Source organism: Numenius arquata, chromosome 1 (genome assembly GCF_964106895.1).
Source record: "Numenius arquata chromosome 1, bNumArq3.hap1.1, whole genome shotgun sequence".
Taxonomy (NCBI): domain Eukaryota; kingdom Metazoa; phylum Chordata; class Aves; order Charadriiformes; family Scolopacidae; genus Numenius; species Numenius arquata.
Genome location: NC_133576.1, coordinates 124,398,670 through 124,415,166, shown reverse-complemented (window position 1 = coordinate 124,415,166; position 16,497 = coordinate 124,398,670). Strand labels below are relative to the sequence as shown.

Genomic DNA, 16,497 nt, shown 5'->3' with positions numbered 1-16,497 from the left:
CCAGCAGATTGGCTGCTTCCGGTGTCATTCTCCCGTTTCTTGGACTCGCAGTGGCTCTCCCGGCCGTCAATCCAGACGAAAGCCCGCCCACTCTCCCGAGCGGGTACCTCTCTGGGCTCGCTGACGACAGCGCGGGTGTCGCTCAAGCCGCAGGCACCGCCTTTTCCCTGATAAGTCGGTACCTGGCGCATTCCCCTGTCACTCACAGGGCGCTCTGATACCGGATTGGTCACGGTGCATCGAGGGTGGGTCCCTCTGATGCGGAGGGCTGAGGGCAGCGCGCGGCCATGGGGAGCGTACGCTGGGCCTTCCCCTGCGCCGCCTGGCGCCCCCGCCGCGAGGAGTGGCTGCTGGCGGCGCGGCTGGTGCAGCCCGAGGAGAAGGACCGCATCGGCCAGTTTGTCTTTGCCCGCGATGCCAAGGCCGCCTTGGTACATGATGGCGGGGAGGGTGAGGGGGGCACAGCGACGGGCGGCTTCCCCTCCCTCAGGACTGGCGGCGTGAGCCCACGGGGCGGGACTCAAAGGGCCGCGTTGGCCGGAGTTCTCCGTCTCGGCCGTCCCCGCTGCTGCGGGCGAGTGCGGGTGTCGCCGGGTGGGCCCTCAGGGGGAGGGGCTGCCCCGCTGAGGAGCGTCCACACGGGAAAGGGCCGGTCCCGGGGCCACCAGTGGTGGCCCCGGGACCGGCCCTTTCCCGTGGGGACGCGGTTGCCTCTCTGCAGATTCAGTACTGCCCAAATTTTTCACTTCTCATGGGGACAGTACGCCCTGCAAAGGCATTTCGTAGAAGTTAAACGCCTTACGAAGTATTAATGGCCAGCTGTGCTTGCACCTTCACGTAGGAGGAGGAAGGGATGTTTGCAGTCTGCTCTGAGGAGGTGCTCTGAAAGACTGCAAGTTTTGTGTCGCAATGTCAAGCCAGGAGACAAAATCAACATACTTGAGGAGGCTGTACATGAAGGCAGTAGTGTAACATGTAACAGAATAAAGCTGTTTTTACATATTTCAGGTTTTAAATCTGCCATAACAATGTGGTAGTAATACAGACTTCTGCTAATGAGTCTATGAGAAGTTACTCATATTTTTTAGCTGTCCAGTATTTCATTTAGTGCCAGCTAACTGAATGAATGTACTGAAAGGAAAGCGGTTGAGACAGTTTTACTGTTCAGTGTGGTATAAAAAGTATTCACCTATGCAATAAAGTATCCTAAGTAAATAAGATAGAGAAGGAACTGTTTTATGTGATTCTTCTAGGTGGGATTGCTTTTTATTGGGTCTTGTCTTTGTGGTAATAGTGATAAATGTATTATGTGTTTGGGTCTGGTGAACACATTTGGTTAAATTTAGTTGACACAGGCTTTTATAAAGGAGAAATCTAAATGATTTGGCTAAAATACACTCTTACTTTCCATTGGCAATAATAGAACTCCATTTTTTTTAGGCGGATGGTTTTCTAGCAACCACAGGTATTTTGCGCATAGCATAGTAGTACTGTATGAATCACTTCCATTTTATTTCATAGGCTGGTCGCCTGCTGATACGGAAATTAATCGCAGAAAAGTTGTGCATACCTTGGAATGAAATAAACTTGCAAAGAACATCAAAAGGAAAACCTTTTCTGGCAAATAACATATTCGGTATCTATTCAAATTACAACTTCAATGTCTCTCATCAAGGAGATTATGCAGTTCTTGCGGCTGAGCCTGAGCTTCAAGTTGGCATTGATATTATGAAGACTAATTTACCAGGTAATGCATTATGGTGACCAAAGCATCTTCGATATTGTGTAAGTGCTGAACATTTTAATGTTTTCTGAAGAAACATCCAGTGTCCTGGACATTTAGTGTAATTGAAAGAGTATATGAATGTATTGTGTATTTGCTTTTTTTTTTGTTACATGCCCTCCTTGTTATTTATTTATGATTTTCTGTTATGCCAGATATGGATACATTTCCAGTTTAGAAAAGCAGAACCCTGGAAAAACGAAGTTGTGAATCCTGCATCCGATTGTGAATGTAGCATCTGCAGATATTTTAATTATGGGTTTGCTGTCTGTTAGGTAGAAGCAGGGACAACTTTCCAAATAGGGACAGTGGGATCCATCCCCATGAGAACCTTACAGCCTGTGACTGTGAGTGTTACTCCCTTGTCCCATAAGTGTGGACATTGTAGGTGTCAGAACCGGGCCCAATACTGTAGCAAACTGGCATGAAAGATTTGCTCTAAGTGTGCGGAAATCCTCAGTGAGAAGGAATCGTGGGAACATTTGAGGTGCCCCTGTTAAAAGACTAAACTTTGTGAACTTTAGTTGTTGGCCTGTTTATTTGTATGAAATGTTGTGCTAATCTGACTATATCAATGAACTTCAGGACCCAAATAATAAATTAGAATTGTAGCAAAGTCTATTTTTAAATACAGTTTTATTAAGATCATTTAGTTCACAAATGTTCATCAATGCATGACTGGGTTAAAGGAGAAACATACTGGGATTTACAATTTACTGGAATTTTAGTTTTTGAGAAGTCTCCTCAAATGTTTAACCAAGTATGATAGTAATAGCTGTGTTCTTAGAAAATCTCTCTTCACAATCTTCAATTTGCCCAACATTTTATGCCACGAAATAATCTGTGTAGTAAACATCCCTGACTGGATAACTTTCCGATCGCTTTACACCTTTTTAATGATTATTACAAGTATACATTTTTGGGTTGGCATGTTTAGCTTAGAGGCACAGAAACTTTAATGCAATCCAAAGTGAAGTTGTTCTTCTGTGTGACTCGCTTCCATCTACTATAGACCCTCACTTTAAAGATGGTGGTCAGCGTGTGGTGCTTTCACCGTAGTAGAAATCTGCTCTGGCGTGGTTACAGAGCCTATCTACACTATAGCCTGTGGAGGATGCCACACCAGCACAGTTCTGTATTTTGTGGCAGGAACTGTGGCCCATGGATAAGGCTGCACTGGAACAGGTGCACCCCTGAAGGGACTGCAGTAATGGAGGGCCCAAATACCAGATTAACCTTGAGGCTGGTGCTTTTATCATAGCTCTCCCAGGCAAAACAAAACAAAGTGATGTCCCAACTGTGTCCCTCCCAATGTCTTGCACACCCCCAGCCTATTTGCTGGGGAGGCAGAGTGACAGAGAAGGCCTTGATGCTGTGCAAACATTGCAGCAGTAGATAAAATATTGTTCTGGCATCAACACTGTTGTAGGTGTACATCTGAAAACCAGTGCTGTACGGACCGCTATGAAAAAAATTAGCACCCAGACCCAGTACACTGCCACAGGCCTTACCACAAGACTCCCTGATTACTCATTTTTAAAAGCTTTCCTGTTTCAGCAGGTAAATAGTGAAAATCAAAACATTCAAACATTCTTCTTCGAATTTTAAGTTTTTAATTGGAAATGAAAAATTGAAAGACATTTATACATGCCATGTATGGAGGTAGGGGTATCCTCTGCTGGCATTTTATGTAGCTGGAAAGGTAGCTGGCATTTTAAAGACACATTGGTGATGTCCAGCTGACAAATCTTATGAAATGTGTTAAAATCTCCTTCTGAAAATAGGAAATAATTGTGAAGAGTAGAGGCTTAACTTTACATTTAGGTTTAGAAACCTATATTTGTATTACTTCTCCGTTTGGGAATATAATGCATTCAGATTTGTAAGGGAATATATTCTTAGTTCTTTTCCAGTTAATAGAAAAATTATTTTTTAACTTCAACATTAGCTGGCTTTATTTAAAAAAAAACAAACAACCAAACAAACAACTCATCTCTATTGTTTCCTTTCTCATGTATTTCTTACTTATTTATTCACTATCACTTTCTCATTTCCCTCATGTTAAATCACCAAAGTAGTGAATAATTCAATGTCCCTTGATCTATTGCTCATTCTGCAGGCCGTGTCAGAACAAATCAAGGTTCTTTTACCTTGTGTCTGAGTGTATTCTTCTTTCAGTGTCCATAGTCACTGCTGTCGTAAGAGGCGTGGAATCAAAGTTAAGCCATCAGTATATATTGTTGCTCACTCTTAGTTATGTAGACTTTAGCAGGCTAAATTTAGGAAAAAAATTTCTTGAGTTCACCCTATCAGCGATGCTTTGGTTGCTAATCTGCTTCTCCCACGTAGCTTTGTGATTACCTGTCCTAGGGTTTCCAAATAACAACATGAAGCTGAAGTTTGAAGTAGGATTTGGTATCAAGGAAAGGGTTTAATCTCAGCAGAAATATAGGAAAAGTGGTGAAACCAAATTCAGTTTTTAGTTAAGTACAAACAGGGTTTAGATAAAGCATTCAGTTCATAACTTCTTCTGTAGCAAGAGGCTCCTGCCAGTGTGTCCTAGGGTTGTTGATGGCAGTCATGACTTCTTACCATAAAGCAAATGTTGCCACATCTGCCCTCCTCCGGAAACTGCACTCAGCAGCTGTGTGGATTTAATTTGTGAATATAAGCTGGTGAGACTAAGTAACGCTGTGAGATCCAATACAAACAGGCTTCACTAGTTTTACCCATAGAGGGAAAAATAGTGTTTATTCTGGTAATGATTCCAAAGACTAAATGACGGAATTAAATCGGTGCTTTTGTAATAAAGTGATACTGAAAAACTGTGTATCCAGGTGACTAATCTGAAACAAGCTAGTGACGGATGCAGCCTGTTAGGATTCCTGAACATGGGTCCTTTATGCTCGGCTACTTTATCCACTTCTTCCTCTTTCATCAGAGGTCTAGGTATATATTGACAGAAAAAGGGGCTAGTAGGGCCTCGTAGTATCCATAGTCTGAATTCATGGTGGCACGCATCACAGTGTATACAGAGGAGTACAAAATGCATCGTTACAAAATCTCTGGCTTTCCTTTCTGTTATCTGAAGTTCCGCAGCTGGCATCGTCTGTCCTGAACTAATTTAGCTGTTAACAGCTTCTATACATCTTTTCTATCTTTTGGTAAAGAGAGAAAGGAACTACAATGCTTGTCATTATGCACAAGAAATAGCTGTCATGTGTCAGCACCTGGTTGTGCAATTGTTCTCCACATTATATAACTTCATGTAAATATTTCTGAATTAAATAAAGAAAAGCCCTAGGTTCTAAATTTTGAAGATATTTTGTTTATGGCCATACATTTTCCTTTTTGGAATTACAATTTGTATTTTTGGAAAAGAAATATGACAGTAATGAAAACTTAGTAATTGTATGTGGGAAAGTGAGCCAGCAAATAAGCAATAAAGGATAGAATTTAAAATTATAGTCTCTGTAATATGAACTAAAGCTAGCATTTTTTCACCTATAATTTTTCTGAGAAAGATTTTGGTTTTAGTTGAATTACCTGGAGCTGTTTTTACTGTTGTGCTATCAATATATAACTTTGACTTTGCCAGTGTTGTTTTATCTGATAGTTCCACTGAGTGGTGCTCTTGCTCTGCAGCTGCTAAGTACATTATATTTCTGAGAGTGAATCCACTATAAATCTCTTTCCCTGGAATAGCTACAAGGACAAAGAGTTCCTGATGTACAAAGTACATTACAGTAGGTTTGGTTTTTTTAAGTACTTCATCTTGTGATGTTATCCAACAGAATCTTGATTGAGGTCTCCAATCTTCTGGTTCTTACATTCCTTCATTGTTCAACCATTGAACAAAATATACAGTGCAAATACACAAAAGAATGTCATGTAGCTGAAAGTTTGGAGAAATATGCTATTAAATTCCTTGCTAGCACGTAACAAGGAGACCTGGTGCGCATAGACTTTTTATGTCTCTTCTTAATCTGTGCTATCTACTTTTGTTTTACTTATGAGCAATAAGAAGGCATCTCTTTCCATATTACTTTTGCTGCATTATTAAAATCTGAAAAATTAAACTACTGCAAGACATAGCCTTCTTTGAACGTGAAGGCAGGCCACATAAGAAGCTATTCTTAGCAGTTCAAATACAATCATAGAATCGTCTAGGTTGGAAGGGACCTTTAAGATCATCTAGTCCAACCATCAACCTAACTGATAAAATAACAAAAGAAAACCATACACACACACACACACGCACACATATTACTAAACAATGTCTCTAAGCACTATGTCAACCCCTCTTTTGAAAAACTCCAGGGATGGTGCTTCAACCACTTCCCTGGGCAGCCCATTCCAATGCTTAATAACCCTTTCAGTGTAAAAATTTTTCCTAATATCCAATCTGAACCTACCCTGGTGCAACTTGAGGCCATTTCCTCTTGTCCTATCACCTATAGGGACAGTTCTACAAAAGTTCCACAGGTATGCAATAGTTTATCACCTTTTTTCCTCTATTCATATATTGAACTAAAATAACGTGGTGATGGTAGAAAAGGAAAATGTCCTCTTTAGCTATTGTTGCCTTTTGGTTATCTGTCAGATTATTGTTGTAGATTTAAATCAGGCTCTCAATTTACTTGTTTTTGAAGAATTACTGAGATCAATGATTTTTTTTTTTCTTCAGTTTAAGACAAACTCTTGAGTCATTTGGGAAAAGGCACATTGTACTGTAAATTTGTTAATGGAATTAATTGTGGACATTATTTGTCAAGAGAGGTAATGCACATGGAATTTTTTTAACCCTTTCACAAAATAAATGCAAAGGATTCTCAGAGTAATACTATCTCCTGTGGAAAAACTCAGCTTGTGGTAATGTATTTGATTTTTAACTTACAGACAGGAAATTTTGCAACAAGTGTCAGCTTGGTTTAAGTGGTATGTGGGATGTTGATTTACCAGTCACTTAAAATCTATATAACATTTTCAGAGACTTAGGAAATAATTATAGCTTAATAAAGATTGCTTTGAGCATTTAAAAAAAATTTACATCTTAGGTTCAAGAGCTTTCCTGCTGTGCAAGTGAATTTCTTTTCAGTAATGCAATTTTTTAGCTTAGATGGAATTACAAAGGTAAATAAATTAACAGTTCATTCCTGTTCTTTCATAATCAGCCTGCAATTTTTCTTACCTATTGCATTACAGTTACTTTGATCCAGACATCTCCAATCTCAATGTAATTCCAGAATTAAATATTTTACATGCAATAAAATTAGCTTTTCTCATTAATCTATCGGTCTTATGCTAGGTTTGCTTATTAGAAGACACAAAAGGGTGAATTTTCTGCATGTGAATTTTACAGAAAATTAATTTGATCTAAAAATACTTTCTGAAATGCTTTTTTAAGAAAGTAGGTTATTATGTGCAAACGCCCATTGTTTGAAACTGTTTTTCTCTGAGGCAAGGAAATAGGAACAGAACTTAACTCATTTGTCTCTTTTTATTTTCATTATTTCATCATTGAGGTGAGATAATACAAGAGATGATGGAGATCTTCAAATCAGAGACACGTCACACGTGAATCAGAGTATCTAAGTCCCACACCAAGAAGCTAAGTACCGTGCTTCAGTCTAGCTGGTGGAGGAAAGCTTTCTCGCTCCAGCCAGTTGAAAACTTTGTGCCATTTCTTTTGGTAGTCATGAACTAAATTGAGAGTTAGGCACACCTCCATCATAGTTAAGATATTTGGCATGTCTTTTATCTAGCAGCCATGTTCAAGTTTTTGAAGTTTTAATGCTTTTTTAATTGCTGCTTTTCAGCTTTTGCAATAAGAATTTCTTGACCTAGGAAGAAATGCCAAAACAGGTTGTTCTTTGGAGTGTTTTTGTCCTTATGGTGCCTTAACTTTGCCTGAAGCAAAGTTTTAATTGGTTTTGGTTTTATTGTTGTATTTCAGTAAATGTCATTGCAGCAATCAGCATCTAATCTTTCACTACAAGAGATAATTGCCAAATTATTAGGTAATAGTAACAGCTACGTATCTACATATCTAACAGCTGTAGATATGTAGACACGCTGTTTGGGATGAAGAAATCAATGAAGGATTTAGGTTAAAAGTTACTTCTAATTAATTAAGGAAGTAAAAATCTATAAATATAAAACCATATCATTTTTAGATGTAAAGTAGTTTTAAAAGGACTAACTAATAATCTTGTTGAACTAATGAATCACAGTGGTCATATACCCTTACATTTACCTGAGTAAACAGGGAGGATTTTCTTTATTCTTGTTCTATTTGAAAATAGGAAGAAACAGCCAACTTAAACATATTCTTAAAGATTACATATTATATAGGAATTTCATTATTGTGCTCTGTTTAGTCACATTTCTAACACTGTTTTAACCTGGAATTACATCACATTTGTAAAAACTTGGACATTCTGGTAATTAATTAAGCATCAATGCTTGATAAACTGTGAAAGGAAAAATTCCTCTTTGAGAGGAAACTGTTTCTTTCTAAAAAGCCTATCTTAATCCTTTATTATTGTTTTTTAATGGGAAAACATAAACCCATTTGAACTAAAATAGAAACTGATAGCAAAATGTAGAACAGTAACAATGAACTTGTGGAGAATAGATATGTTTAAGATGAGGGATAAATTTACAATTAAGACAGCAAAAAACTTAAACCAGGAGCTTCTAGTAAAAATAAGAGGTGGAACAAAGGAAAACTATAAGAATGATTGTTTGGTTTTGGTTTGTTTTGTGGCTTTTTTCCACTGAAATATCCTTTTGCACACTGAATTTACAATAATCACAATTTATTGCTTAATTGGTCTTTTGGGAGATTAAGTTATACATTCAAAATGAGGGGCTAAAGAGAATGGATTTTTTTTTTTTTTTAACAAAACTAAAATTACTTCTCAGCCAGCACTAATGACAGTTAGCTTTAGCTTTCCAAATTAAGGAAGTCTAGCAGAAAGATGTGACAGGAGGGCCAAGGTTAAGTAATTATTTTGTAGGTATTAAGAATTTACTTTTTGAGGAGTTTCCTGTTAGCACTGCCTCTTTCCAATAGCTTCAGCTCTACAGATACGTATATTTCTTGCAGGAGCTGGAAAAGAGAAGTTTATTTGGATGTTGTCTGTGCAAGAAATGCAGTTTGGAGCTCTTATTAATTTCCAGGCTGGGACGCAGTGTTTTAGAGACAGATTTGCAGATTTTTAGGCTGATGAAATGATAGAAACGTATCTTAAATATTTAACGTCTCACCTCAGAAATTGTAAAAAAATAACTTCAGCTGGATTCCCCTGACGTATTTCCTTTCTAAGAGATATTTTGATTTTTAACAAGGAAAATATTTTTATATTTTCTCACTGAAGGTTACAGGTTGCCGCTGTCATGTCGGATTTTCAGGGAAGTTTAGGACCAGGAGACTTTCACTACTTCGTGTAATATTTGTCTACTATTTTCTTGCCTTATATCAGGTTGATGCTCTAAGTTCTATGCATTCATGGTTGTGTTATACACTGAGCTATATTTTGATGAAAATTCCATCTTGTACTGAACTAAAAAATTACTTGCCCGGTATAGTTTTTTTCTGTCTGTTCATGAGAATTGCAAGGGTTTGTATTAAATATGTGTATCTTTTTCCTAGCAAAACCCAATTTAATAAAAACATAGCAAACACTTGGAGATAGTATCTACAAGAGTAGATATAACTGACAGAGATGACTGTACCATTGAAGTTCATCAGTTTTTCAGCTGTGGGCCATGCTCTGCTTTTGCCATGTTGCAATACATTTATCTTCCTGTTGCATCTTTTCTTATATAGTCTCTTGGCTGGATAAAAGACAGCTCCTGCAGCGGCTGGTCCGAAGCTATGCAAAAGTTAATTTGTGTGTTGACAGGGGGGAAGGATGCAGGGGAACAACATGCTGAATGACTCACTGACTGCTGTCTTTTCTCTGTGGGAAGACCAAACAAAACATGCTGGGTTTTAGCTGTCAAGTGGGCCAAACAGTCTTTCAGTTGCTGGCAAGCCAAACAAATGGCTTTACAAGTTGTTGTTTTTAAAGCATGTTCTTACGTGGTTACTTTCACTCTTATATAGGAGAGATTAATTCCCAAATTTACAACACTTACTACTTCTGTCATCTTGCGGGTTTTTGGACTTCATTTTGCTGGGGGAAGAGAGGGAAGGATGGTTTATACACAGAACTGGGGATGGTTTAAGTGTGAAAATGATAAGGGACTTTTTTACTATGTCTGGTTGTGAGATTCATGCTCTGGGACGGGCTTCTGTGCAATGTCCTAACTTCTGCCGTCTGTTGTTCAGTGGCTTCATTGTTCATTCACTTCATACTGAACTCATGTTGTTCAGTAGGATATCAAGATGTGAAAGGACGTAGTCCCAGAATCTGTGTGTCTCAACACTGAGGACCAGTTCCACACCAAACACCGAATTTAGAAGAAAGATCTCTCATCGTACTCTTCCAGAGAAACAGCTCAGTCTGAATCAGCTTGTGCGTTTTAAGGTCGCAGAGCTTCCTAGGAGGGCAAAAAATTGCATTAGTCAAATCAAGGAGGTGTTAAGAAGTGTGAATCATGTAATCAAATACAAATAGAAGATGAAGATGAAGATGACCTGGGTACTGAGAATTGGCTTTTTCCCCCCCTCTTTTGTCAATATGTGCAGATCCCAATATACACATCCCAATGCACCCTCAGGTTCTGCAGTGGTACTAGTTTCTTAGAAATGGGAATACTCTCCCTATAAATCACATTTTCACTGAAGTACCTACCTTTTCCTGCTAGTATTATCTTAATACTTTTATGGTTCAGTCACAACCGTTAGCGATACCATTTGGATAATGTTGTTTTGCAGTCTGTCTGATTCAATGCGAAGATAGAACTGAGTGTCAACCCCCTTGTGCTGAAATTTCTGTCTATGCACCTCACGCCACCGCCATACATACATACATACATACATATATACATACTATATGTGTATATGTGTGTGTATATGTATGTATATACATATATATATATGCTTTTTTATATACAAAGAATCATAGAATTGGGGTTAGAAGGGACTTCTAAAGGTCATCTAGTCCAACCCGCCTGCAATGAGCAGGGACATCTCCAACTAGATCAGGTTGCTCAGAGCCCTGTCCAACCTGACCTTGAATGTTTTCAGGGATGGGGCATCTACCACCTCTCTGCGCAGCCTGTTCCAGTGTCTCACCACCTTCACTGTGAAAAATTTCTTCCCTGTATCTAGTCAAAATCTCCCCTCTTTCAGTTTAAAGCCATTACCCCTTGTCCTATTGCAACAGGCCTTCAAAAAGTTTGTCCCCTTCTTTCCTGTAGACCCGCTTTATGTACTGAAAGGCTGCAATAAGGTCTTCCCAGAGCCTTCTCCACATAGATATATATGTGAATTTGTGTATATAGATACATTTGTACACACACACATGTTTTATATTGTATAGTGTAAGAGTTAATCTGATTTCTCTTCACTGGATGTATGAAGTGATCCAGTTTTGATATTGGGTGGTCATCCTCATAGCAGTGGGGTTTTGCTTGTCTGTTTTCTGGGAATAGAATCACAGAATGATATGGGGTTGGAAGGGACCTCTGGAGATGATCCAGTCCAACCCCCCAAGTAGTAGTAATAGTAGATGGTATTAAGTGGTAGATTTTCTTTAAAATATTTATTTTTAAGCAAGGGATTAATTGTAAAAAGTTTTAGTCAATATAATCTTTCTGTACGTGTAGGAAGGCCTTCAGTACATTATTTCATAAAACATAATGTTTGAGAGATCTGGTGGCTTGGTAGTACTACTGTAGTGTAAGTCTATAGATGGTCAGACACATATCTTATATGTGTGTGCTGTTGCACTAGCAACATCTTGAGGTTTTTGTTGTCTTTTTAAAGATTAACAGAAGAATATCTAGCTCCATTAAAACATGTTATGTTCCTAAATGTCTGTTACCCTTAAAGAGATTTGAGCATGTTTGACTTTTTTGACTTTTTTTGTACATTTGTAGTTGTGTCGTCACAACTCGCAATTATAACGACTTTAAAAAAAAAAAAAGTCTATTTTTACATTTATTTAAATTTTTGGGTTTTCTGTTTATTTTTAATGTTATGTATTGTAACCTCATGAGTGTTTAAATGAAGTAGAGTTCCTGCTGTTCTGACAAAATGGAATGATTGCTTTAACTGTTTGGTGAGTTCTATAATGGAAAACTGATTAAAATGCCATTTTCATGGGGTAATTTGTCTTTTTGCTGCAATACTGTGGCTACCTAGAGCTCTGCTAGCTGTGGTCATACAAACTCTTGGAAAGAGCTTAAGCAAGTAAAAGGTGTAACAGTTGTCATAGACAAGAAAGGGTTTCTTATTTTATTTCTGCTCATTATCTTTTTTGCTATTACTGTTTAGTTATAACGAAGTACCTTTCCTTAAAGGAATTTGAAGTTCCTGAATCATCTAAGGGATTAAGATGTATGTAAATAAAATACTTTTATTTTCTCTACTCAGAAGCAAGCTAAAACCATGTCTTGCACTCAGGTGTGATTATGTCAGTGAGCTCTTCAATGGCAAGTCTATTTTCCAGTTGAATGTTTGGCATAGAAAGATGATGTAAAAGTATGCTGAAGTCTGAACAAAATTTGAGAGGATCTGGCATTTTTTGTATTTTCAGAACAAATGGCAAGAAGCATATATCTGTCGCAGACAATGCACTACCCGTCTGTAAATTGATCAGATATGAGGTATCCAGTTAATAGCTTGTGACTTTTCTTCAGCTTTTTTTTATCCAAGCCATACCTGTTTTAAAATTACTATTTTTCCTGTGCGGATTGGTAGGTATGTATGTAATGTATCTAATCCATTATGATTCTTTACTTTCTTTTGTTTAACATTGATTATCAGGGCAGCTTGGTTAAATAGTCATCACTGCTGTTAGACCCAATCATGGTAACATGATTGAAACCTTAGTAGTTTCTCTAATATTGCAAAGAATTAACGATCCTTACTGCAGAGAAAATATCAAACATTATCAAATCATGTCAGTCGTTGGATGACTTTTCCATTTTTACAATCTGGGAAATGTTGAGTAATTCAAAGGAGGCAACTTCAGATTTTCTGACATTTTAAAGTTAATGCTTCTTCCCTGAGGTACGCCAAGATAAAACGTATCATCAGTAGTTACATGACCAGAATGGATGTTTAACATATATATCACTGGGAGAATTGCGAGATACTGGCAGGAAGTGTAGAGGTCACAGAATGCAAATCCGATTTCCAATTCACACTAAAGCTGTGTGAGCTAATAGATTTAAAAAACACGCTTTGTTAATTTTCTGTCTGGTTCTTCTAAGTTAGTAATTTATCTATTTAATTATTTGTCTTGTGTTGTCAGTTTCTGAACATCTGTACAAGGGTTAGTTGGTATTAATAAACAATTAGGACTTGGGCATCTGTTGTGGAAGACGTTTTCTCTGTATCAGTTTACTTTGGTTTCCTTTAGAGATAGTAAAATGTGATCAAATATGGCTTGTCCCCTACACCAAAAGGATTGTAAGCCCAAGAGCCTACAACTCTAAAACGTATTGATCCCATACAGTTTGTTAGTTTGCAGGATTTATAGCTAGCCTGTGTTTCACATTATTAAGTAGATTGACCTGTTCATACTTCAGTTGCTCATTTTGCCAAGTAGTGCATTTCACTTTGCCTGTTTAAAATCTGAAAGTAAATTGATATGTATTGATTAGTTATTAGTTCTTGATCACTGACCTGTTTCTTTCATGCAGTTCAAGGCAATCAGCAGTCTATTAGTGTTCTGGGGTTTGGTTTTCATTTGTTTGGGTTTTTTTGTTTTGTTTTGTTTTCTAGGGGATTAGTTCGTCAATGAACTGGCAGTAGTAGCTTTTAGCTTTCAATTTCCATAGGTTTGGATGTAGACCACAATATAAGCTAGTTAGTTGGTATCTGACCAAAACAATTTGAAGACTGTAAAACTGATAAAAACTTAAGTGGGGAAGGCTGGTTATCTACTCTTCTCACTATTTTTGAAAAGGCATGTCATAGTTTTAATAACTTCAGGTACAACAGGACAGTTACTGCCTTTGTTAAGAGTATATTGTATTACCAAAGCTGGCTTATGATTGACCTGATGTTTGTAACTGTAAACAAAACACCAGTATGAAGATTTCTGTATTAGCCCTAGCGATGGTAATCTTCACTATTAATGGTATTGTAATTTGCATGGATCTTAATTCTGATTGTCTTTTATCTTCCTACAAAGGCAGCTTGTTTGGCTTTTTTTATCAGGTAGAAAAATGGGAAAAAATTATGCCATATTTATTTACTGTTTCTAGAGCATCTTCTCAAATAGGACTAAGGAATATAGTATGTTTTCTTATTCTTCACTCTTACATCTTTTTATAATCAATCTTTTATATCTGGTCTGAGGTTTTGCTGTTTTACAGGGAAAAAACAAAGCAGATTTTTGGCCTAGTCTTTACAAAATATAAATATAAATATAAATATAAATATAAATATAAATATAAATATAAATAAATACCTAGTTGTCATTGCAGTGGAAAAGATGGCATTATATATTTCAATGTAAATAGTTTGGGCAAAAAAATCCAAAATCCACACACGTAAGCACACTTAGCTGTATATAGCAGGTTTACTATTGGACTCTTTTCCAGTATCGCTCACTATTTCTTCTCCTCACTCTTCCTGAAATTTCCAGGTTATTGTGTATTTTTAATTTAATTTAAAAACTTAACTTTTGGTTTAGATTTTTTTTTTAAATGCATGGAAGACAATTTTTGAAGGATTACTTAGATTACACTTTTAAAGATCAAATGTGCTTTAGAGTTTATTAGCGTGGAATAATAGCTGTATATAGGTAAGAAATGTATTGCCTTCACAGCTGTGTTAATTTTACATTTAATATTTATGTAAACTACTCTGTTTTCAAATCTGCATTATGATGTGATAGGGGTGTGAGACTTAAGTGGCTGTAGATTGAAGAAAAATCAATGAAAATATATCTTGGTCTCAAGGATAAAACCTCTATCTTCTCATGTGAGTATTAAGCTAATTTAGACACCAACTGGAGGAACTGGTCAGGAATTTGCTTGATGCCTTTCCTCTGTTGGCTATTGTTCCCTAAGAAGCAAGTTAATGAGTGTTAGGGGAAGGAGGCAGAGCTCTGCTTATTCTAGGGAAAAAGCATTTTTAAAGGTCAGCCATTGAATAGCTAAACCATCCAGTCAATTTTGTTCTAATGCAAATGAACATACAGGTTTGTATTTTTTAGGCAATCAGGTACTGGGACAAATTGTTGTCAATTAATTGGATATTATGAAAAGAAGCTGTAGTATGTTTTGATTAAATTTATTAAGAGTTTTCTAGTTGACTCTTGCTCTTCAGCAAGATGATCCAATGTAAAAACAAAAATTGCTTCCAATGTTTAGAACATCATGCTTTGTAACAAAAATTTTTCAAGCATGGAGTTTACAGTAGAGAAATACGGTCAGAATATTAGCTATTATGAACAAATGCAAACAGAAAGAATGCACAACAATTTGTGTAAAGGTGAGAAAAGGAATGAACTGTAAAAATGTACACAAATGAAAATGTTTTTTTTCAAATGAGACGGAAAAGGCGATATAATTCTGCTCAGTATTAAAAAGAATTAAAGTTTGTTTCCCAGTTTCTCTTGAAAAGAAGCTGTGTAAATTTTGAACAGTTTATTAACTCTAAGTTAGGAAATTAAGTGGCATAGGCGAGTAAGAATTATCTATACAAAGCATTGGAAGTTGAAAATTTGTAGCTGTTAACTTAGATTTTCATATGGTTTATAGTGAAATTATTTGGTTGATGACTGAACAGATACATGCGTTTCTGAAAAGAAAAAGTGTCTTTAACATTTTTATGATTAGGCTTTTATACTAAATAAAAATCTTATTTTTAAGGTATTAATAAAAGGTAATTGTGAAAAGAGATATTGTTAGAATTTTGACAGAATACTTACAGTAATCAATACAATAAATTTCAAAGCAAGAAAACTTTCAGTCACAGTGGAGCTTATTTTCATTAATCCTCTCGACCCAGGCAAGTTTGGTTTCATGTTTAATTAAAAAATCTCATCCCTACCCTCCCACCCCCTTGTCACGTTAATAACTTTCGTGCCATTGGCTCAGTGTTTCTGTCTGCTGAAATGCATTCCCTCAATTCCCTATAGAATCTAAATCAGCAGTTTTCTCATTTCTTTTTTTTTTTTTTTGAAACATTTTAGCCGGTATTTTCATAGATCTAGGAGCTCCTATCACAATTTTTCTTCTCTTAAAGAAAACCAGCAAAAGGTGAATGACTGTTCTTTCAAACAGTTTTAATAGTTGATGGGGATACATATCTTTTCCCATTAATCATAAGCCATCTGTGGAACAAGCTTCCTTTTTTTCTCTGCTTCCAACTCCACTTATTTTTGAAATCTCATATGAAAACAGGTCTTATATCTCTTATGTATTCCTAGAATCACAAAATGGAATTTATTCCATTTCAGTTATGAACCCTCACCTAGTCAGATGCTTGACCAATCAGATAAATATTGTGCAATTTCCTTATGCTCACCAATTTAAATAAGCAATTTACATACATAAATATTTTTTCTGAAGTGCACACG

General features: G+C 36.8%; 1 protein-coding gene across 1 annotated transcript in view; it reads left to right on the top strand.

Moving 5' to 3' along the window:
* The first annotated feature begins 257 nt into the window (after window positions 1-257).
* The window catches only part of AASDHPPT (aminoadipate-semialdehyde dehydrogenase-phosphopantetheinyl transferase), a 31,161-nt gene continuing 14,921 nt past the window's right edge, over window positions 258-16,497 (top strand). The window contains exons 1-2 of the mRNA XM_074156063.1: window positions 258-431; window positions 1,522-1,747. Of these exons, the coding sequence (XP_074012164.1) occupies window positions 288-431; window positions 1,522-1,747 (370 nt within the window). The 5' untranslated portion in view covers window positions 258-287. The remainder of the gene's footprint in view (window positions 432-1,521; window positions 1,748-16,497) is intronic.